The sequence below is a fragment of the Silurus aristotelis genome, assembly GCF_946808225.1.
Source record: "Silurus aristotelis genome assembly, chromosome: 9".
Classification (NCBI taxonomy): domain Eukaryota; kingdom Metazoa; phylum Chordata; class Actinopteri; order Siluriformes; family Siluridae; genus Silurus; species Silurus aristotelis.
Genome location: NC_139582.1, coordinates 10,600,271 through 10,623,815, shown reverse-complemented (window position 1 = coordinate 10,623,815; position 23,545 = coordinate 10,600,271). Strand labels below are relative to the sequence as shown.

At 37.2% G+C, this 23,545-nt stretch overlaps 2 protein-coding genes across 7 annotated transcripts in view; one reads left to right on the top strand and one right to left on the bottom strand.

Moving 5' to 3' along the window:
• Positions 1 to 2,239, top strand: part of adcy7 (adenylate cyclase 7) — a 78,886-nt gene extending 76,647 nt beyond the window's left edge. For all 4 annotated transcript variants that reach the window (XM_083550838.1, XM_083550836.1, XM_083550837.1 and 1 more), the window contains 2 exons: positions 223 to 347; positions 1,099 to 2,239. In XM_083550838.1, the coding sequence (XP_083406964.1) occupies positions 223 to 347; positions 1,099 to 1,245 (272 nt within the window). In that variant the 3' untranslated portion in view covers positions 1,246 to 2,239. The remainder of the gene's footprint in view (positions 1 to 222; positions 348 to 1,098) is intronic.
• Positions 2,240 to 2,809: 570 nt separating this feature from the next.
• On the bottom strand, positions 2,810 to 21,916 carry brd7 (bromodomain containing 7). 3 transcript variants are annotated; one of them, XM_083550882.1, is made up of 17 exons: positions 21,683 to 21,916; positions 14,125 to 14,315; positions 13,890 to 14,013; positions 12,885 to 12,942; positions 12,306 to 12,450; positions 12,106 to 12,216; positions 11,707 to 11,882; positions 10,194 to 10,314; positions 9,979 to 10,054; positions 9,615 to 9,722; positions 8,224 to 8,359; positions 7,749 to 7,860; positions 7,370 to 7,426; positions 4,433 to 4,538; positions 4,040 to 4,183; positions 3,699 to 3,842; positions 2,810 to 2,968 (listed from the first exon to the last, which is right to left on the bottom strand). In XM_083550882.1, exons 3-17 carry the CDS (start codon positions 14,011 to 14,013, stop codon positions 2,910 to 2,912), a joined length of 1,677 nt encoding a protein of 558 aa, XP_083407008.1. In that variant the 5' UTR covers positions 14,125 to 14,315; positions 21,683 to 21,916; the 3' UTR covers positions 2,810 to 2,909. The 3 variants fall into 3 exon arrangements, with proteins under 3 accessions (XP_083407008.1, XP_083407006.1, XP_083407007.1); XM_083550880.1 differs by lacking the exon at positions 21,683 to 21,916 and adding an exon at positions 15,898 to 16,054 and having other exon boundaries at positions 14,125 to 14,324; XM_083550881.1 differs by lacking the exon at positions 21,683 to 21,916 and adding an exon at positions 15,898 to 16,054.
• Between the last annotated feature and the right edge of the window lie 1,629 nt (positions 21,917 to 23,545).

Here is a 23,545-nt window from a genome sequence, read left to right as displayed (position 1 = left end):
GTTCTCACCCATGGTTATAAATAGTAATTGACATTGGACTAGAATGTGTGAAAACACTCGGTCAGTGACGTGTGGGTTTTTTTTTTATACACATCAGTTAAAACGGTTTAACTGTTTACTCCCAAGGCATGTAAAAAAAATTATGTTGTCGTAGGAATTGCTTCCTGATGACAAATATTTTGTCAAGTGTTTTGTAAACATGTCGATTGTGTGTTTGTGCAGGGATAAACCACGGGCCGGTAATAGCGGGGGTGATCGGCGCACGCAAGCCGCAATACGACATCTGGGGAAACACTGTGAACGTAGCCAGCCGAATGGAGAGCACCGGAGAACTGGGCAGGATCCAGGTAAATACTGCTCTAGCTATCTTTTAACTGACTTTCAATGACCCACAAGCTGAATCTAGATTAAATAATAAACTCCCCAGAGACAATGTCAAACGTGATATTGAAAAAGCTAAATTGCCATAATGGTTATAGTTGACATTTTCCCAAAGGCCTATAATAATTTTTTTTGACATTTTGGCTTTTGATTAATCATATGAGAAAGACAGAAGTGCTTAGTAACAGCTGACTCATAATGAGCCACTAAGATACTTTAAGATTCCACTGAAATTCCACATGCAAATGATCGGTGTTGGGAAAATGCTTTGCATGTTATTGGTTATGGTCAAGTGACTACAAAGTACATCAACTGTTTTAAATGTTTTGAAAGGTTAATTTTAGATTGTTTTACTTGATAATATAATTTTGTTACAATTTGTATCTTTTCTTAAGAGGTGCCAATAATTTGTAGTTTAAATGTATTAAGTTGTTTAATTATTGACAATAAAACGCTGAAATGGGCGTCGTAGCCGTAGTCACTTTGATCTACATTTTAACAGCTGAACATTTCTGCACTGAAATGCTTTTAACTTTGTTTAATAATGTGCATTTCTTCAGTTCTGTTGTAAACAACCCAAAAAACATCAACATTTACAGCATGTCAAAGCATGGAAACGATGTGTAGAAGTATCAAAGCCATGTCAACTTTCTAATGACAAGGCTGGAGAACAAGTTTTATTAAGCAGTGAATTAACACGCTGTATATACGGTTCAGGTGACGGAGGAGACGTCGGACGTGCTGCAGAATCTGGGATACTCGTGCGATTGCCGAGGTCTGATCAACGTGAAGGGGAAAGGCGAACTCAAAACATTTTTTGTATGTACAGACTCCAATAAGCAGCAGGGAATGGGGCTCAGCTGAAAGTGCTCACATTCACGTACATGCGCACAAACACGGCTGGATGGATGGCGTTTTCCATTTTCCTTTTTTTTAACGGTATTTCTTGGAATGTGAATTGTTTTTTTATGCTGTTATAAAAGCCTGAAGGAACTTCAAAATTTTGGAAGGCATGGGACAGAAGCCTAAAAAATCCTCACAAAGCCAGAAACTTTGAACAAATATACACTTTACAGACTGGCCCAGACTGAACGTTCCCACCTAATGCTGGAGTAGCATTTTTTTGTGTGTGTGTTCAGTGCCCTTAAACTTGCACTGTTCTGATCCTTAAAAACTGTGGATGCAAGTAACTAAACTTCCAGAAGAGGAAACTTGGTCTTTTCAGTACTGCTGATTGACACCGTAAATCTTTTTTCGTAAACCTGCTTACTAGCAAACGTTGGAATCTGCAGACTCAACCAGGAAGAGGATGTATTCATATTATTATTATTATTATATTACCATGACTTGTTATGACATGATGTGAAAATTTTGGAAGGACAGAAATCCTTTTTGAGAAGTTGCTGTCGAGTTCAAACTGGATTTCCAGTTTCCATAATTTCCTTCTAACTGCAACACATCAATATTAAGTAATTTAGTCATCTGCTTACTCATCCTAAACATAACATAGCAAAAATAAAAAAATACTACGGTACAATCTGTTCGATTGCAAAAAAAAAAAAAAAAAAAGGAAATTTCAACACATTTTTCTAACATGCCCGACAGCCATTATGACTCCTTCTATTTGAGACGTATCCATGTTGCACTTTCCTGTTAGCCATGAGCTGCAGCTGCTTGTCTGTATGATGTGATGTATAAGGAAGGGGCGGAGTCTGTGTGCAGATAAAGCAGACAGGGTAAACAGAATGTAGGTGTACTGTAACATGACTGAACTGAAACTAACATCTTTCCCATTTTAAACTTTGGTGTAAGGTGTACAGTGTCGTATGGAATAAACAATTTCCCATGTTTCAGGTGCCACGCTTGCTGTGGTGGTACATCTATTAAAGCCCGTAAATATTACTGGCTGTAATAAGAGATTGCCTGAAACGAGGTGGTAGCAATAAACTTCGGGAATAGTTTTAGAACACATCAATAGCACAAGGCTGCACGCGCAGTCACAGGAGCACTGACCTTCATAAGTCAGTGTGCCAAAATACATTGTGTTCAGTGTACATTAGGTGCTATTTTGAGCACGTGCGCACCATGTCACCGAGCTCACCTCACGTGAGTTTCTCGCTGGAAACAACATGTTCTCACCTCCGCACCCACCTACCCACCCTACATTCCAGATTTGCCCCCTGCAGACTTTGCGCTCTTCCTGACGTTTTGACACCAGTGCGGAGATCCAACACGAACCACAGAAGGTGCTTGGCACACTTCGAAAAGGAATGCTGGGAGCGCCGTATTGCTGTGCAAGGGGACTATTTTAAAGGTGATGGTGTGTAAACGTAAATAAAAGTACTTTCTAGTTTCTAGAGCAAGTCATGAAACTTTTTGATACCACCTCATAACGTTTTAAAAGTAAAAAATCTTCTGCATTGACAGATTTCATAAAAACTATTTAATAAAAAAACACATTTATTAAGCAAATTGCATATAAACATTAGACAACATGAGCACCATTAACACAGGAATGACCAATACAATTACGCTGTGGGGACGACATCAGAGCCCGTACACACACTGTCCAGCTGCTCTGCTCCCACTGGAAAGGGATAAACATTTCTGTTACGCTTACAGTACAAACACAATGGCTAGTATCCTTTAGTTCATGGGAATTATTGGAGCAGCATACACATACACACACTACACACACACCAATCAATAAGACATAACATTTTGGGCACCTGCCTAATATTGTGGTGTTTCCCCCTTTTTGCTGCAAAAACAGTTCTGACCTGTCGAGCATGTGCTCACCACGTGCATCAATGAGCCTTTGGCTGCCCATGACCCTGTCACTGGTTTACCACCGGTTCCTTCTATGGACCACTTTTGATAGATACTGACCACTGCAGGCTGAGCTCACAAGAGCTGCAGATTTGGAGATGTTCTAAACCAGTCATCTAACCATCACAAGCTGGTCTCGTCTCAAACACACCCATTTTTCCTGCTTCTAAGACGTCAACTTTGAGAACAATATGTTCCCTTGCTGCCTAAAATATCCCACCCACTAACAGGTGCTGTGATGCAGAGATAATCAAGTGTTATCCACTTCACATAAGGTTATAATGTCAATGTTAACATTATGTAATGTTTTACTATAAACTGCACCTACGCTCGGGAATTACAGCTAATCAAACAAAAGGTGTGGGAAAATTATTAGTAGCACTACTGGTGCAAATGGTTTGGGTTTAAGGTATTGGAAAAGTAAACAAATGTCTTACACTGAAATATTCAGTTGCGGCATAAACAGTATTTGTGCATGTGTTTTGTACCTGTGGTCAGGTGTGTGAATGTATCCTCTGTAGGTTCACTAGGCACTGATATGCCCATAGCTTTCCTAATGCCATACACACTGCTCACATCTCCAGGAGTCACCTGACTGGTCAGCTGAGCCAGGTTTTCAGTCACCTTCTCCGCTACACACACAAAAAAACAACACACATCATCGTGACGTTTCAGAAAAAAAAACCCTGATAAACTTGTGCTGGGTTAATTATAAGTAGATAAATGTGCTCTATAGTTAAGAGTGAGAAGAAACCTGTGTGTGTGTGTGTGTGTGTGTGTGTGTGTGTGTGTGTGTGTGTGTGTGTGTAGGAATGTTGTGAACGTGTACCTAGCTGTAGTTCCTTGGCAGTAGGTGCGAGCAGGCAGATCATATTAGGAGGCTGTTTGGCACTGAGTCTTTCTCTCTGAGCTTCGTGCAGGTCCCTCAGCAAAACGGTCGTCTCGTCCAGCTTCTTCTGGAACTGTTCAGCTTCTGAGATGTGAAGAAAAAGAAAAGTCAATATGGTCTACTAAATATTCTGCTTTCACTTAAAAAAAAAAAAAAAAAAAAAGCACAACAAAAGCAGGTTCAGGCAGTGGGTATGGCCTAAAGGAAAATCGCAATTCTATTCAGCAGCCATATACATTTATTGATTCATTTTAAATAAGGACTAAAGGATGCGGTGAGGTGGATTTGGATGAGTTTTGTGTGGTCTGTGCTTTAACAAGTGCAAACACTCACCCTGTGAGTCAAAGCTTTCTGGTAAGATGTCGAGACCCAAACCCAAACTGATGACTGAATTCAGAACGGTCATGCTGTTTGCAGATTTGACCTCTGACCTGACCACCTAAAGAGGGGAAGAGAGGAAAATGGTGGGCATGTTCAGCAAGACAAGAAAAAAAACTTTTGATATGGTGGCAGGTAGATATTTAAAAACAATTCTAACTCAAAAAATGAGAGTTGCTCATTGGAGCCAAATACGAAAAGTTTGCTTATTACAAATGTTGTTCTATAATTCTTACATTCTGTAAAGCTGCTTTAAAACAATGTCCATTGTGAAAAGCGCTATAGAAATAAACTTGAATTGATTTAAATTGGGTCAGCAGGAGCGGGAGAAAATGAATGAATGAAATGAATTAAATTGAACATAAAAAAATAACGACTTCATCTTGCTGAGCAACACAATATAGGTTATTTCCCCCCCCAAATAATCCCAAACTTTTGCTCCCACCTACATCCTTTATCACACTTTGCCTCTTTATTCATACAAACACAGCATATCAAGTGACCCACATAAGGAAGGAAATGAACTATTTGTTAGTGAAAACAATAAATGCTTGACTTATCCAGTGCAAAATGTTACACCTTGTTATTTATGCCATTGTTACTTAATTCACATCACCAGCAGAGAAACAAGGAGACTCGCACCCGCTTCAAAGAAACCGCTTCCAAGGAAGGAACATATTAAACTTGGCCAGGATTATGAACATTTTTTAATGGAACTTTGCCCCCATGGCTTTTTTTTTTGGTAGACGTGAGAGCGCTTTTAACAGTGAACATGGTCTCCAAACTAGACAAAGAATGTACAAGATTGTTTCTTATAACTGTAAGTTTGTCCCAGTGGTGACTGTGGCAAGACAAACAGCCCTGAGATGGCATTTCAAACCTTCAGAGGAACCAGACTCAAGAGGGAACCCATCCTCAAATGCTCCTATGTGTGTGTGTGTGTGTGTGTGTGGGAGGGTAGACTGGCTTTGTTTACACAGCTGCTTTAGAGCAGAGAAGCAGAAAGAGACATCATACTGGGGTTCTGTCTGCTTTACCAGGCTTACCAGGGTAGGATACTAACTCCTGCAGTCTGGTGCTCTAAACTTGCAGAACAACAACACAGCAACTCACAACTGAACCTACTAAAAGCCTTACATTTTATTTCTTTTTAAAACAATCAAATGTTTGTAACTATTCGTAGTCCGTTTGTGAAATATGGCAGACTTTTTAAGAATGTTTAAGGTTTTGTTAGGTCCTTCACATAAAATGTGTTCCTCTCCACTCTTTGGTTAGGAATTGTTTAGTTTCACAGTGGGTCTGAGGGAACTTTCACAGACATCCAACTATGACCTTCTGAAGGTTTTAGGAGTCTGGAGTGAATGGGAGGAGTATAAGGGGGTATAGTATAAAAAATAAGAACTTGCTACAAAATTGATATTTGAAAACCTCCATCACGATTAGGGTCATGTTCACTTCATGTGATCAGATGGTTTACCCGATGAAGTAGAGTTCAGATGGGAGTTTAAAAAAATAAATAAATAACCGGACGCATTTCTGTCCTTCACAGTCCGTCTTTAAAGAAAAGAGGACATTCAGGGAATCATCTTTTCTTTAGGGTTTTAATGACGTATTACATTTACAAGGATGTACAAAGATTTAGTAATTAAAATGCTTTTTTTTTCTTTCATGATTAACAGTGATATAATAAGACGTATCTATTATTTAGATTATCGTAAGCATCAAAACCTAAAACTGACCCCCACCATAAAAACCAAATTCATCAAGACTTTAAAACGGCATTGTATTTGCCTTCAAAAGTTACTCTGCTGCTGCAAAAAAAAGTGCTGTTCAGCTGCTTTATATTTTTTGGCACAGGGATTTTTTTTAAACAAAAACCTCTGTGAGCACAAAAACGTTAACTGACAGCCGCACAATGCCAGAGCGTGTGCAGCGATGCCGATTAAGCCATTTTGACCGCACACTCCGTCAAGTAAGGAATTATTCATCACGTTCTGCTACCACGCACCCTTTAATTATTCTATTGTGGGTTTTTAAGCTAAAGTTGTTTGTTCTCAAACTTGTAAAAGACTCCATTTACTAGGTTGAACAACTTTTTAAGTTGTTTTGCTTTTGGATCAACATTTGCATACAAACTTAATACACTCAAAACCCTTCAAACCATATTATACCATTTATATCAATTCATATTTCAGTAACTTATGTAACGTTCTACTTTACTCAGTTACAGAAGAATGTGACTGTGTGCATGCTGCTGAATTTTATCTTCAGCAAAAACTGGACTCTGGTTACATTGGTTATATAATAAAACAGCTACAGCCATATGCAATAAGCTAAACAATTTTTTTTTTTAACTTGACTGAAATTACAGATGACCTGCTTAAATAACTGAGGTACAAAAGTAAACATACTGATCTATGAGCACTGCATTTGAATAATTGATGAAATTTAGTGTTCCATTCTGCTGGGCATCATACATTTTTCAAAAGTGGGTTTTTAATTGTAACAGATACACACACAAACACACACACACACACACACTACTCCACATTATTTTATTATTATTTTTAAGATTTGTTTGTGAATGTTATATTGAACAATGTCTGCCCTGACGTGAATAGGAATATAATTTCCGAGGTTCTGACATATATAATTTTTTTCATAGGCATCAAAAATGTTTACGTTTTCCACCACTGCTTCCCTGAGTGCGCTTCTTCATATATAACAGGTCAATAGGTGTGACTCAGCGGTTTAAGGTCTTGGGAATTTCCCACTGTGCCAAAACTGACTAATGAAAACCTTCAGAATCATGCAGACTAAATAAAGTCAGCTATAAATAAACACTGATTTTTAAAAAAAAAAGTGTTTCCCCTTTTTTTTATACTGTCTTACCTCAACATCATCAGCAGTGTCAGACTTCTCTGCTGGCTCTTTGCCTTCTTGGCCACTCTACAGAAGAGAAAGTGTTATACTGTTTTTTTTTTGTTTTATTAGTCAGTCAATCAATAGTTTAAATATTGATGTCCAATATGTAAAGAACGGGTAAAAGCACAGGATCCAAGATCATATTTCATGAGATTATTATTGACACACATCCTATTCATCATGTACCAGTTCTGAGCTACGCTTTATTTTAAACATGATTTTGTGTAAAACACTGGAACTTGTATCATTTTTAAATCAGCAGTCTGATCTTGGCAGAAAGAACTTATGTTCAACAATCTGGAATTTAGTAAACAAACAAAACAAAAAAAAAAACATTCATCCTTACAGCCTCAGTCTCTTTCAGATGTCTGGAGTGCTCTCCATTGGTCAGAGAGTCCAAAATATTATCCGCCAGTCTGCTCATGTGCTCCTCTGACTTGGCCAGGAATTCTGCAATACTAAAATGTGCCACACACGCGACATATGCACAAGTGTTAAATAACATTCCGAAGTGAGTGTGTTGTGATGAATATGAATGGTTGCATTGACTGTGTGGGGGTTGGATTCGCTGACTCAGTTTTACACACACACACACACACACACACACACACACACACACACACACACACACACACACACACACACACACACACACACACACAGCAGTAGGTGAATATTCAGGCATTTCCTATTGCTTATATTACATAAAAAAGAATCAGTTCTGGATTAAAATTGTTATCACTGTATGATGTATAATATTTTGCAAGTCCAATCCTGTATTCGAATATGCACACATTACCCAAAATAATGTAAACACACACCTCTCAGAACCTTGCAGGCTGGACTCATCGCCATAGCAGGAGTAGATCAGATCAGAGTCTTCTTTGCTGATGTTTGCGAAGCTGGAGTCATACGTCGGAGCGTATGAGCTGTACGGTCCATAATTCATATACATCACTGTTGAAACGAAAAACATCGACAGACAGACGTGTTACACGGGATCACAGGTTATCCAGGCACACACACGGGCCGGTGTCCTCAACTCACCTCGCAGCTCTGAAATGTCTCATTAGTGCAATTGAAATCTTGACTCTAACTGGTGTGGATTTAATTTATATACGACTTATACAGTAATTTGTGGTTGAAACATATTTGGGTTTATATTAAAGTGCTCATCCTAATATGTTATCGTTTCTGGAGTGGCAGCTCATGCACTGGGACAGCAAGTGCTCCATATAACTGATATTTTAAAGCTAGAAAACATTGATGTAATGTTCATGAAAGGAGTCTCTGGTGTCAGCACTCTGAGAAGATCTTTACAATCTTTCTGGTGTCCGTGTTAAATTAATTTTGAAAGAAAAAGACTACGGGAGAGATGAGTGAGGAGTCGTAATCACCCTACTGCGAATAACTTCAGTACACTTTAAATAGCTACGGTTCAGCATTTAATAATAAATTAACTGTTTCCATAAGAAAGAAATATAAAAATATCTGTGTACGGTGGTGTGAAAAAGTGTTGCCAACCTCTGAGTGGCTGAAGAAAAACAAAATAAGGACTTTGGAGTGGCCTAGTCAAAGTCCTGACCTGAATCCTATTGAGATGCTGTGGCATGACCTTAAAAAGGTGGTTCATGCTCAAAATTCCTCCACAGCGCTGTAACAGACTCATTGCAAGTTATCGCAAACGCTTGATTGCAGTTGTTGCTGCTGAGGGTGGCCCAAGCAGTTATTAGGTTTAGGGGGCAAACACTTTTTCACACAGGGCCATGTAGTTTTGAATTTTGTTTTCCCTCAATAATAAAAACCTTCATTTAAAAACTGCATGTTGTGTTCACTTGTGTTGTCTTTTACTAATATTTAAATTAGTTTGATCATCTGAAACATTTGTGTGACAAACATGCAAAAAAAAAAAGGAGATGAGATAAAGAGATGCACTGAAAGAGAGAAACTGAGACGGAGAGAGAGAGAGAATGCATGAGAGTGTACAAGAGTGAAAAAAAAGATACATAGACAGACAGACAAACAGACAAAGAAAAGCAGAGAGAGATCCACTGTAGGAGAGACAGACAGAAAGGGAGAGAAGAATAAACACAGACAGAGAGATGGGCAGACAAACAAAAAAAAGAAACAGAGAAAGAGACAGCGTAAGAAAAATAGAAACCAAAGAAAAGAAAGATATAAAGTAAGAACGACAGAAAAACATGTGTGTTACCAGGAGTGACTCTGTTTCTTTTGTCCTCTTTAAAACCCTGCAAAGTGTTTACTCCAGTCTGCAGCCGGCCTCCCATCATCCCCAGCTTCACTGAACAGTACCCTGGATCTGCCAGTCACACACACACACACACACACACACACACACACACACACACACACACACACACACACACACACACACACACACACACACACTACAGTAAACTATGCAGTAAATAAGACAGTTACACCTTAAAATACTCACCCCTCACATCCTTACCCCTGCACTTAAATTGATGACCAACAATTTAATCACTGCTTACATATTTTTAATTAAATTAAATCACTGTAATTATCTTTATATAAACACCACACACTGTTACCTCCAGCATTCGGTTCAGCAGGGTTCGCGATGCCCAGCGTAGTCGTACCATCAGACTTCCTCCTCTCAAAGTCCAGCTACCAGGTAAAGTAAAACGTAGTAAAAGAAATATTCAAGAGCAATTAAACAAACCAGTGGGGTTTTTTTTTTTTCCTTCAACGTCTAAAATGAAAAATGATGCCAAAAACCTGCCTCATGGTGCAGTTAGTAACTCACCTCACACTGAAGGCTTCTGATGGACAGTTTACCTCCAGACTCTTCTATAATCTTTTTAATCTCTTCTAGATCTTTCTCTGCCTGGGTTGTGCTCCTCTGAGCTTCCTCTTTGGCTTCCTTACTGGAAACAAAGACAAACGAGGGGGGATCATTAAAACTTTTATAAAAATATAAGTGCTTGACATGTCTCACCTCGTGGACATTTATAAAAAAAAATTAACTGGCAACAAACATATAGAGCATTGTGTTTTCCCTGAAAGCCCGTTTTCTGAAAAACATTTTTTTTTTTTTTTTTTTTTTAATTCCAAGTTTATTTATTTTAGCCAACCGAGCAGCGTCACCCCCCAAAGTGCCAGAAAGTTTTACACATTGAAAATAAAATGGGCTACAATCAATAAAAGTACATAGTATCAAACTGTGCCTCTGATCCCTGAAGAGAACTCTGTCTAACACTCAGCTCTGGAGGAGACGAAACAAGATAGATGAAGCAGAGGCGCCTTGTTCATACACCAACAGCTTCAAACTTCAGGCCCACAACATAGCTACCGGTGGATGCACCAGAAATGTTGGATGTTTACAAGAAGTAAAGTCAGAATTGCGAGAAAAAAACTGTTTAGAATTAGCCAACTGGAATTAGCCAAACTTTTTTTAATGTGGTGGAAGCAGACTTTCAGAGGATTCAGGAAATGACGAAATGTTTCCTAAGTTTGGGATAATTCCAGACTAAAACAAACAAATTAACTAAGTAAAACGTGCAGTGCGGTTACGCTGAAATGTTTTTGTACATTTTATTTATATATTTATATTTTCATGTAACTGCAATTAAATGCACTAAATGGGTTTCGTTTTCACAGATATTCTTGTGTGCAATTTCAGAAATTAAATGTCAACTTTTGTAAAAAAGAAAACAAATTACTTGTTTATTTTAAGAGACTCGTCTTATTTTCTCTTGTATATTTAGTATTGCTCTTTAATAAAGAAAAAGTACTTCCTATACGATTACTCCATTAATTGTTGGAATAATCGGTAGAATATTGAAGAGAGAGAGAGAGAGAGAGAGAGAGAGAGAGAGAGAGAGAGAGAGAGAGAGAGAGAGAGAGAGAGAGAAAGAGAGAAGAGAGAGAGAGAGAGAGAGAGAGAGAGAGAGAGAGAGAGAGAGAGAGAGAGAGAGAGAGAAAGAGAGAGAGAAAGAGAGAGAGAGAGACTGACACTCCTGACCTACAGTAATGTTTTTGGATGATGCAGTCACTCTTTGCCATATGTGTTTTCTCACATCATTTTATTCATAGCACAATATTTATTTAAATGCTTCTCTGGGACAAACACAACAGGCCATAAGCAGTTATTTCTGTTCTGAGGATCGTGTGATTACGACCTGCTTTGTTATTGGTCAGTCACATTTTAAAATATCAAAAAATGATTGAAGAATAAAATAAAAACATTAGGACAGTGTTGCAGTACTGAGGTGTGAGTGAGCTGATGAGCGGTATCACATGATATTAGGTGGTGGTACCTGGGCATGTCTCGGTGCGCCACTCTGGGTGACTGCGAGTTGTCACTGGTATCCATAGGAGACGACCTGTCCTTGGGGTCACTGGATGACCTCTGTTCCTCTCCGTCCTCTGATCCTCTGCCTGGTTTTAGGTCTGCCATAAACTCAATGCTCTGCTTCAGGCTTTCAAGCCTTTCCTACATAAACACACACACACACACACTTAAACAAGTTTATAAATAGCCATCACTAATGCACATGCTTCAAAATGAAGTTTTCATTTCACCCTTATCTTAACCTATTCTTTCATCCTAATGTTAACATGCTGTAATACCCCATGCTCCAGTCTTAATGCAACAGTGTACTGCCCCTAGTGTCCACAGTGCACTAAAACAAGCACGTGTCCAAACGGGAACTCACAGGGTTTAAAATCTTCATTCCAGAGTGAAGAAGCTTTTTTGCAGCCTTGTAGTAAATTGTATCTGGCTTGTTGTAAATCATGGCGTTCTCGCACATAATCCTGAAATCCATCTGTTTAAAGAAAAGGTATTGCGAGGTCATACATCTGCCACGTACAGTATGCCAAATTACGGTGGGTGTGATTGAACTAAACAAAGTACCTTTAGTTCATCGAGGGACTGGTAGCACTCTCTTTTCACCTTCTCCTTCATCGTGCTGAAATCCATGGGCCTCCTAATGATCAGAGTGTAGCCAGGAGCGATCAGATCCGTCACAGGGAAGGAGAAAAATGCATTTGGGTCTTTTCTAAAACAATACAACAACAAAAAAGCATTATTTTAGCTTTAAAGTTTATTGCACCATTACTACAAACAACAGAATTGCGAAGCAAACTCAACACTTTGCATGTCATCCTAATGAGTAGAAGAGCCCAACTAAATTCTGAGGAGCAGGAAACCAACCTTATGCCTTGATTTTTCTTTTGTATAAAAATTTGCCCGTCTGACATGACACCAATCCATGCAAATATTTCATGTAAATAATAAGTAGGGAAACACTGCATCTAAAGGCAGTAAATAATATATAATAATATAAACTAAATATTTATTTTTATAGTATACAGAATGTTTGTCTCTTTTTTCTTTTATAAGCAAACTATAAATATTAAGTACAGCAGCAAGGCTTCATTCAAGGAACATAAGATTTTACAAAGTAATAAGGTATTCACAACATCTTTTGACCTCTGTAACTGCCTGATCAGCTGACTCAGTGCTTCCTGTAGTGGAGTCTGTTCTTTATCTATTTGGGACAAAACACAACAAAGAAACAGAGCAAAAGAGTTAGACTTTACACACTGTACATACACACACACACACACACACACACTATACACACACACACACACTATACACACAGACACACACTATACACACAGACACACACACACACACAGTATATATTCGGCTAAAATATTTTATCAAAATGAATTGTATGATTGTCACGTGTTAACTCGGGATTAATCGCAACTTAATCGCATATTTTTATCTGTTCTAAAATGTACCTCTACTTAATACTTTTCAAGTTTCTAATTCTCTAATCAACATGACCATACACAAATATGGATGCTTTATCAAATGTAAGGGGTTTTCATAAAATCATCAGTATACCAAGTGGAACTTTTGCTGTTTCCACATGGACGATTTTAATTGCCGGATGACTGCATCATGGCAGGTCAGTAAAACAAATGTTTAGTGATCAAAAATGTTAGAAAAGGACACCATGGATAAATGTGTGTTGAAGCTTTAAATTTCACCTGTTACATTTATTTATATATATTATATTTATTTTATTCACTGCATTAATCGCACGTTAATAAAATCAGTGCTGTTCAAATGGATTTGGTTGAACGTTTTAACAAATTTATTTCGACAGCCCAAATATATACAGTATACAGAGAGCGAGAGAGAGAAAGAAAGTATGATGTAACGTATGCAGTTTCACAAATCCGTGAATTTCTCTGCATGTCGTACTCTGTATGTATGTGACAAACAAAATTTGATTTGAAATAATGTAGGCTGGATTACCTAATTATTATGCTTTAAAAGAAATCCTCATGCTAAAATTTTACATACACGTGTCTATTCATAGACATCATGTGCCAAACAGCAGCAATACAAAAAGACCAAAAAAATAATAATATCTGCATTCATCCATTTGTATCTGCATTCATACTGGAACACAAACACCTTCTGGTTTAGCCAGTGAGGGAGTGAGGGGTTTATCCTGGGACACATATGACCGGACCGGAGTTCTGCTCTGCTCGTCCCAGTCCTGATCTCCTGAATCGTGACCTTTCCTCTTCTTCGTCATCTAGAAGCACACAAAACGCTAAACTGTTTCCAAATGTATGCACACGCGCCTGTTTAAACATTATCGTAACATCCTCATCGACATTTACACAAACACTGTGTTATTTATTACCTTTCTCTTCCTGTCCTCGCCAGGTGAACCTGGGGGGCTTTCTTTATCCTTTTCGTCCTTCTTTTTCTTCTTTTTCTTTTTGTCCTTGTGTTTGTCAGAATCTACCTGATCGTTGTGAACAGGTTCGAGGCTGGCGCTGCCTGTGGTGACCTCATTACCTGCTACTTTCAAAACTAGCTTCAGAGGCCGGTCTGTGTATTCTGACACACAAAAAAATACACGGTATATTACACACCAGCAGTACGTCAGGTTTAAATCTGTCATCTGTTCAATTGCTAACAGTGTTTCTACTTTTTCCCCTCTTTTTAATCAAATGAAAAATAATGTACACAAGCAAGTGGCAAATTAAAATATTTTTTTCTTGTACAAAACTAAAATTGTGCTATTATTTTTTATTGTTGTTGTTGGGTGCCAAAAGAAAATTGTACGCAACAGAAAAAAAAGACAATTGTGATCATTTTAGTCAGCAACATTACGTATTTTACAACTGAATTTAAAAACATTGTTTATACACACACCAGAAAATGTTTAACATTTTTTATACTTTTCTTTACTCACAGGCAATTTGTCTGATATTAAATGTATATTTACACACCCTAACAGTATAAGTAGGTAAACTGGGACGTAGTAAACATTTTCAAATGTCATGACTCCAATGTTCCTATAACAACATTCTCAAATGTTCGATTCCTCGCAATAATTTCATAGTTACACTTGATGCTGTGGAACATTGCTGAAACCAATGTTTATTTTCCTGCTCTCATTTCTATTATAGCAGCTATAAACACTCGTTCCTTCAGCGGCCTCTCATATATTCTCACGTGTTAAACATAAAACAGAAAAGTACGAACTCCTCCGTCATGAACATGGTATATGGTACAGTGTTACACTGTACTCCTTTCGTAGAGAACTAGATCTTCATATAAATGATCACATTCCCTTTATTCCATTCAATCTCTAATGAACTGGCTGTTACTATAGAACCCATATAACCCAGCACGTTATAAACCTGTGATTAGTAATACAGTCTGAACCGCTGTAGAAGCTTCACTTACACAATATATAACCATGCAAGAAACTAAGCTTAGCTACTTTCAGTTTAAAAAAACAAACAAAAACAATTTCTTAATTTTCTTAAATTTACAATTAATTATTTATATATATTTATATATATTTATATATATATATATATATATATTTTTTTTTATATATATATATACACACACACACAATGATCATGTTCATAAACAGTGCAAATTTTTAACTTTCACAATCTTCTTCAGTGTGCAGTTCTCACATTCCCACCTGAATGCACTTTTGTAAACAATGTATCGTTGTTGTTTTTTGTATGTTTTATATACATTTTAATCTCTGTCTCATTGAGATCGTTTAATTTAACTGAGCCTCAATATTCTTCTACATCTTTAAGCTTGTACTGTGTTGTATGTCTGTGAACTGACTGTTGTAAAATTATAATTTCCCTGTGGGATCAGTCAGTTTACCTACCTACCTACCTACCTACCTACCTACCTACCTACCTATCTATCTACCTACCTATCTATCTATCTATCTACCTACCTACCTACCTACCTACCCATCTATTCATTCATTCATTCATTCATCCATCCATCCATCCATCCATTTATTATCAATCAATGGATAAAGTGCTAGCTCAAAGGCTAACGTGATTCAAAGCGGCTAGCTAAGTTAGCCGTCCGTTACCGCAGTTATGTAGCTAATAAAAACATAAACCATTTAAATACCACATCCTACCTTCGTACGTGTGCTTCTCTGATTTATGCTTTTTATGCTTCTTGCCCATAATTTATCGTGGACCTACAAATGTTCAGGCAGGTCAGTGTTTGACCAGTTACTCTCTCTTTGTGTTGTGTTATGCTGTGTAAGAGTGCGTTAGTCAGTATTATACAGAAGCTGCTCAGTCTGAACAGCGCCATCTTGTGGTCGGCGGTAAGACATGTACTCAGCAACGAGCAACCTGAATTGTCCCAAAGCTCAAGAAGTTCAGATGTAGATGTAAATTTAGATCCTTAACCTAAAGGAACATAGAGGCAATCATAAACTGCTGCTTTTAAACTGTTAGATATGTAATAAGTTACGCAGTACTAAATGTATTGAAATCATTGCTGGTTCTTACAGCCATTTTGTTAAGTGATTCAATGTTGAAAAATGTCAACCGAGTACCACAAGATGGCGCTGTTTAAACTGAGCCTCAATAAGTGTAGATATGAGATTCAGATGATGCAAATTCTGATGTGCTGGTGAGCCAAAACCTTTTAATTTATAAATGATAATCTTCTTTTGTCTCATTAATATTGAACTAAAGAAAAAAGACAATAAGAAATAGAGGGGCCTTTTCTACTTCCTATGATGTTAAGGAAATGAGGATGATGCAACTTTCATGTACATATGAACTAGGAGTGTTTTAGATTTTAAAAACTATAAACTATGCAGAACAAATTAAGTTAAAAGTATGAGGTGTAAAATGGAGTCACAGAAATAAAATAAAGATTTTTGAAGTATGCTTAATTATTTACTGATTGTTTGATTGTAAAGCATAGTTTACTTTGTCAGTGCTTTTGCATCGGTAGTCCTAGAAGTTATTTTAGTTCTTTGAATCTGTTTTAAATCCAGGGCTATTTATAGCCATAATCACTGATAGTTAAGCACTGTAATGGAAACTGTTGTCACCACTGATTCATTTGACCTATGAGAACTTTTAAAGGAGACATTTTACACCACCGGACCTTCATAAACTTTGTCTAAGCGCTAGAGGGCAGCGTTTCCTTAATTTCTAAATTATTATTTTTTTACTTCCAGGATTTTTTGGTTATTAACTTTTATATTATAAGCTAATGATTAGACTTTATATTATAAGCTACTTTGTTAGAGGAATAAAGAAAACCATAGTACAGTATTTTAAATATATATTTTTATGCACTAATAAACCATTTTTTAAAAACAATTAAACAATAAAGGAGAAAGATTTATTGACTGAACCATCAGGTACCTCAGGTCTTAAAAGTAGCACAAGGAAATTAAAAGTATTTATAAGTGGGTATGCCTTTAAAGATGTCAGTCTTCACCTGATTGCCAGATCAGCACTGATTTGATTAAAGTTTTGGGATTGTACATAAAAAAATTAATGTGTACTTAGATGTGTGTAATTGTGATTTCTTATATATAAGTGCTTTTTTTATAATGGATGTTGAACGAACATATGTTTAAATGTACATTTACATACATTTAAATGAACATATGAATTTAAAAGTCCATTCAACATGGCAGACAATATGTAGAGTCATGATAATAGTGAGCTGCTTTACATCATAACCACTAGTACTACATGAAATGTACTGTTATACTTGCTACCTTTGAGATTGTATACATCACAATGTCTTATAAATAAATACATAGGTCTTAGTTTTATCTTTCTGAGGTGTGATTTATTTCAACCTCCCTCATATAGATATTCACAGCACTGTGCAGTTGTCACTATAAGCCTTTTGCACAAATACTGTCCAGATGTGCTGTTTTATTAAACACCATCAGTGCTAATTAAGCACAGATTCAGATTTTCCCCAAAAGATGTTTGATGCTAAGTGTCAATGATCATTCCTGGTCAACTTGAAAGGATGAGGTTTCTCCTTTTCTCTTGGATTATTGGTTAAAAAATGAGTTGGGCTGTAAATATGTGGTCTTCTGAAACTCGTATATAAAGCACAAAGACTTAGGTTGAATGAAAGCATGCTGTTGTGTATGTGTGTCTTTATATTGAGCTATATTACGTACAGATGAAACTGCTGGCCCTTGTGCAGACAGCTATAAGTAGCAGCTGTTTTATCCATGCAGGGTAGATAGTGTGCATTCTTTGAAGTGCATTCCTGCTTTTATGAACTGCCTGTTGAGGGATCCAATGCTCATATTCAGAATTTTTTGGAAGGAAAATAAACACAGTCCACCCACCCACCATTCCACCCATTCCTCTGTCTAGTCTGCATAGAGAGATGAGTCTAATTTGTTAAGAACTCTCTCATATGTCTGCCATTTTCAGTTTTTTTTCATCTGCTTAAAGAAATTCTGTGGCCAATTACTGGAAGATTCCCTCAAGAGCACATTCTTGTGTGTTGATCAAGTCCTTATTGTCTGTGAAGGACAGCTTTTTTTGGATGGCTTTCTCCTTGGAGAAACCAGAAACTTAAACCAAGGATTACTGGCACATTTGTCACAGTTAAATAAGCCGTTGCCATGCAATGTGCCTAAAAATTGGAGACTTGATCTGTAAATTTACTCCAAAATTTGTGTTCTTACTGTACTCCAAAACCTCGTACACATACGACAACCCTTATACACATACGCCAACATTTGCACACGTACCCCAACTGTTATACATAAACTCCAAACCTTATACAGAAACTTCCACATTCATACACATACTCCAATACTTATAAACATATTCAAACATTCATACAAATACTCCAACCCTCATACGCATAATTCAATACTCATAAACATACTCCAACCCTCATACGCATAATCCAATACTCATAAACATACTCCAACCCTCATACGCATAATCCAATACTCATAAACATACTCCAACCCTCATACGCATAATCCAATACTCATAAACATACTCCAACCCTCATACGCATAATCCAATATTCATAAACATACTCCAACCCTCATACGCATACTCCAATACTCATAAACATATTCCAACCCTCATACGCATACTCCAATACTCAATCATACCCCAACCCTTATACGCATAATCCAATACTCATAAACATACTCAAATACTCATACGCATAATCCAATACTCATAAACATACTCCAACCCTCATACGCATAATCCAATACTCATAAACATACTCCAACCCTCATACGCATAATCCAATATTCATAAACATACTCCAACCCTCATACGCATACTCCAATACTCATAAACATATTCCAACCCTCATACGCATACTCCAATACTCAATCATACCCCAACCCTTATACGCATAATCCAATACTCATAAACATACTCAAATACTCATACACATAATCCAATACTCAATCATACTTCAACCCTCATACGCATAATCTAATTCTCATAAACATACTCCAACCCTCATACGCATAATCCAATACTCATAAACATATTCCCACCCTCATACGCATACTTCAATACTCATAATTATACTCCAACCCTCATACACATACTCCAATACTCAATCATACCCCAACCCTTATACGCATAATCCAATACTCATAAACATACTCAAACACTCATACGCATAATCCAATACTCAATCATACTTCAACCCTTATACGCATAATCTAATTCTTATAAACATACTCAAACCCTCATACGCATAATCCAATACTCATAAACATATTCCAACCCTCATACGCATACTTCAATACTCATAATTATACTCCAACCCTCATACGCATACTCCAATACTCAATCATACCCCAACCCTTATACGCATAATCCAATACTCAATCATACCCCAACCCTTATACGCATAATCCAATACTCATAAACATACTCAAACACTTATACGCATAATCCAATACTCATAATCATACTCCAACCCTCATACACAATCTAATTCTCATAAACATACTCCAACCCTCATACACATACTCCAATACTCAAATCATACTCCAACCCTCATACGCATACTCCAATACTCATAAACATACTCCAACCCTCATACGCATAATCCAATACTCAATCATACTCCAACCCTCATACGCATAATCTAATTCTCATAAACATATTCCAACCCTCATACGCATAATCCAATACTCATAAACATACTCCAACCCTCGTACGCATAATCCAATACTCAAACAAATTCCAACCCTCATACGCATACTCCAATACTCATAATTATACTCCAACCCTCATACGCATACTCCAATACTCAATCATACCCCAACCCTTATACGCATAATCCAATACTTATAAACATACTCAAACCCTCAAACGCATAATCCAATACTCATAATCATACTCCAACCCTCATATGCATACTCTAATACTCATACGCATACTCCAATACTCAATCATACTCCAACCCTTTATACGCATAATCCAATATTTATAAACATACTCCAACCCTCATACTCATAATGCAATACTCATGAACATATTCCAACCCTCATACGCATACTCCAATACATATACACATACATTAAAACATATACACATTTTACAATACATATACTCATACTCTAATACATATACACATACATTAACACATACACATTTTGCAATACATATACTCATACTCTAATACATATACACATACATTAAAACATATACACAGTTTGCAATACATATACTCATATTTAAATACATATACACATACTTCAATACATATAGACATAATCCAACACATACACTTACTCCAACCCTTATACACTTACTTTGACTCTAGTACACTTACTTGCTTACTTCAACCCGGAAACACATACTCTAATTCTCACACACATATGCCACCATTTATACACATACCCACACCCTAACACATATACTGTACTTAAAAATTCATTCACATACTCCAACAATCATAAACAATTCATAAACTTACTCCAACATGGTACATTTTCTTCAAACCTAATATACATACTCCAACATTCTTGCATTACTCCGAAAACCTCCCACACATACTTTAACTCCTACACCTTACACTTTGTTAAAGAAAGAGCAAGTGTTCAATCATAAAAAACCTTCAGTACTTCAACCTTCATATCTACACTTCAACATTCAAACACTTACATCAAATTCCAAACCTTTGTATATTTACTTCATGCAGTTACACTTATACATTTGTACAATTTCTCAAACCATTGTATATTTAATTGCATTTATATAATTTTTTTTTCTATCAATACACATTATTGAGAAGATCCAATAATGAACACACAAAAAAATACTTTATGAAACACATATGACAGCCTCATCCCTCTAGAATCATGGGAGATCTTTTCTCGTGGTATGGCTGAAAAAGAATTTGTAGTTTTTTACATTCTTTCCCACACTTTCAATCACCACCACTGGTCTTTTTCCCAAAGGCAATGATTACCATTTTATCTAAGATGCAGATGTGTTTAACAAAATAAGTTCAAAAAAGAAATGAGAAGGAAAATGCCTAACTGAATGATTTCCTAAAAGGATAATTACTAAATTGAAGAGACCTGAAAATGAAAGGATATAAAAAAAAATTCTCTAATGGAGGTTTGAATATGCACCATGAATATCAGCTGTTCAACAAGAGTTACACTTCATAACATGCTCATTTACCACTTCATATATTTTAAATTATATTGAAATTCTAATTACCACTTTAAAGATGTATAAACTGCAAAAATTTGCTTTCGTAGAGTTATGACTATATGTGAACTGCTAATAGAGACTCATAGGGCCACAATCACTGCCCCACACTTGCACTTTTTAAGTGGGGGAAGGAGCCATGGTTCCAGATTTTATATCTTTGCTATGGATTATGAAATGTAGTTAAACAGAGCTTTATCTCACCTGCCCTTTTCCACTTTTCATTCTCTCTGTCAGGTTGAGGACCTTGCTGAACCTTTCTGTCTTGTTGAGGAAATCACTCAGCCTCCCTTTCTTGTTGAAGATGCTGCTCCTCTTCCCTGTCTTGTTGAGGATGTCACTTGTCTTTTCTGTGTTGTAGAGAATGCCAGTCAGATTCTCTGTCTCATTGAGGATGTTACTCACCCTCCCTGTTATGGATGTCACTTTGCCTCCTTGTCTCAGCTGCGGTTTTTGTTGTCCTTTCAGGACTTTTATTGTGCATTACATTCTTTGTCCAAGAGATGTCCCCACTGTTCCCTCATATTGTTCTACTTTTGTTTATTAGGTTAATCATTGCCACCTGTGTTCAATTTACCTGCAAGTTTCCCTGTGGTTTCTGGCATTGTGTGGCCAGTGTTATGTTCCTGTCTGACTCTTTTGAGGCCTTTTGTTTTGCTCGAATAAAATATTTTTTTGTGGAAAAAGAAAATTGTAAATGTTTTTCATAAAATATTTCACATAGAATTTTGTACCTTTTCCTGTACTATTGTTTCTGTTTCTTAGGGCCTCTTTCCCTATACTTAGACTGTCCCGTGGCTAACCGTAACTTCCACAGCATCAACCTTGGTTTAAGTCCCACCCATGACAACCAAAATCTGATGTCCATTGTTTCAATAAGTGTATTGTACACTATTGACAAAAATGTTCTTTTAAAGGTTCTTTGTAATATTGAAGGCTCCTACCACAGCCTTCCAAAAAGTTAAAAAATTATCTCCAAAGGTGTGTCAGAGAAGTATGTGAGGGTGGTGCAGGACATGTATGAGGACAGTATGACAGCAGTGAAGTGTGCAGTACGAACGACAGACTGGTTCAAGGTGGAGGTTTAACTGCATCAAAGATTGGCTTTGAGCCCTTTCCTGTTTGCAGTGGTGATGGACAGGTTGACAGACGAGGTCAGACAGGAGTCTCTGTGGATTATTTCGGATGATAATATGATTTGTGGTGAAATTAGGGAGCAGGTTAAGAAGAGCCTGGAGTGTTGGAGGTACGCTCTGGAGAGAAGGGGAATGGAAGTCAGTAGGAGTAAGACAGAGTACATGTGTGTGAATGAGAGGGAGGGCAGTGGAGTTGTGCAGTTGCAGGGAGAAGAGGTGGTAAAGGTGGAGGAGTTCAGGTACTTGGGGTCAAAAGTGCAAAGTAATGAAGAATGTGTTAGAGAAGTAAAGAAAAGAGTGCAGGCAGGGTGGAGTGGGTGGAGAAGAGTGGCAGGAGTGATTTGTGATAGTAGGGTATCTGCAAGAGTGAAAGGTAAAGTTTATAGGACTGTGGTGAGACCTGCGATGTTGTATGGTTTAGAGAGTGTGGCGCTGGAGGTATCAGAGCTGAAGATGTTGAGGACGAGGATGGACAGGATTAGAAATGAGTTTATTAGAGCATGTAGGACGTTTTGAAGACAAGGTGAGGGAGGCGAGATTGAGATGGTTTAGACATGGAGGCTGGAGCCACCAGGAAGGAGGAAAAGTGGAAGGTAGTTGGTTTGAAAGACATAGATGTAGAGGACAGCGGGGGTATGGAGACGGATGATTCACTGTGGCGAAAAAGCCAAAAAAAGAAGATCTCCAAAGGTGTTTGTTTGTCATTCTCAGTAATCTATTGGTTTCTGTTCACATACAATGTGAGCCCTCCTGATAATTTCTCTAAGAAAATGTCACTAAGTCACATCAGTCTTCCTAAGATTCTGTTCATGAGAATGCATGTTTGAAAACCTGGGTCTGATTAATGATAGTATTAGGGAAGGAATAACACTTCAAGACAAGTTGTTATACAAAAATAATCCACATTAATCCACATTATTTGTCCCTAATG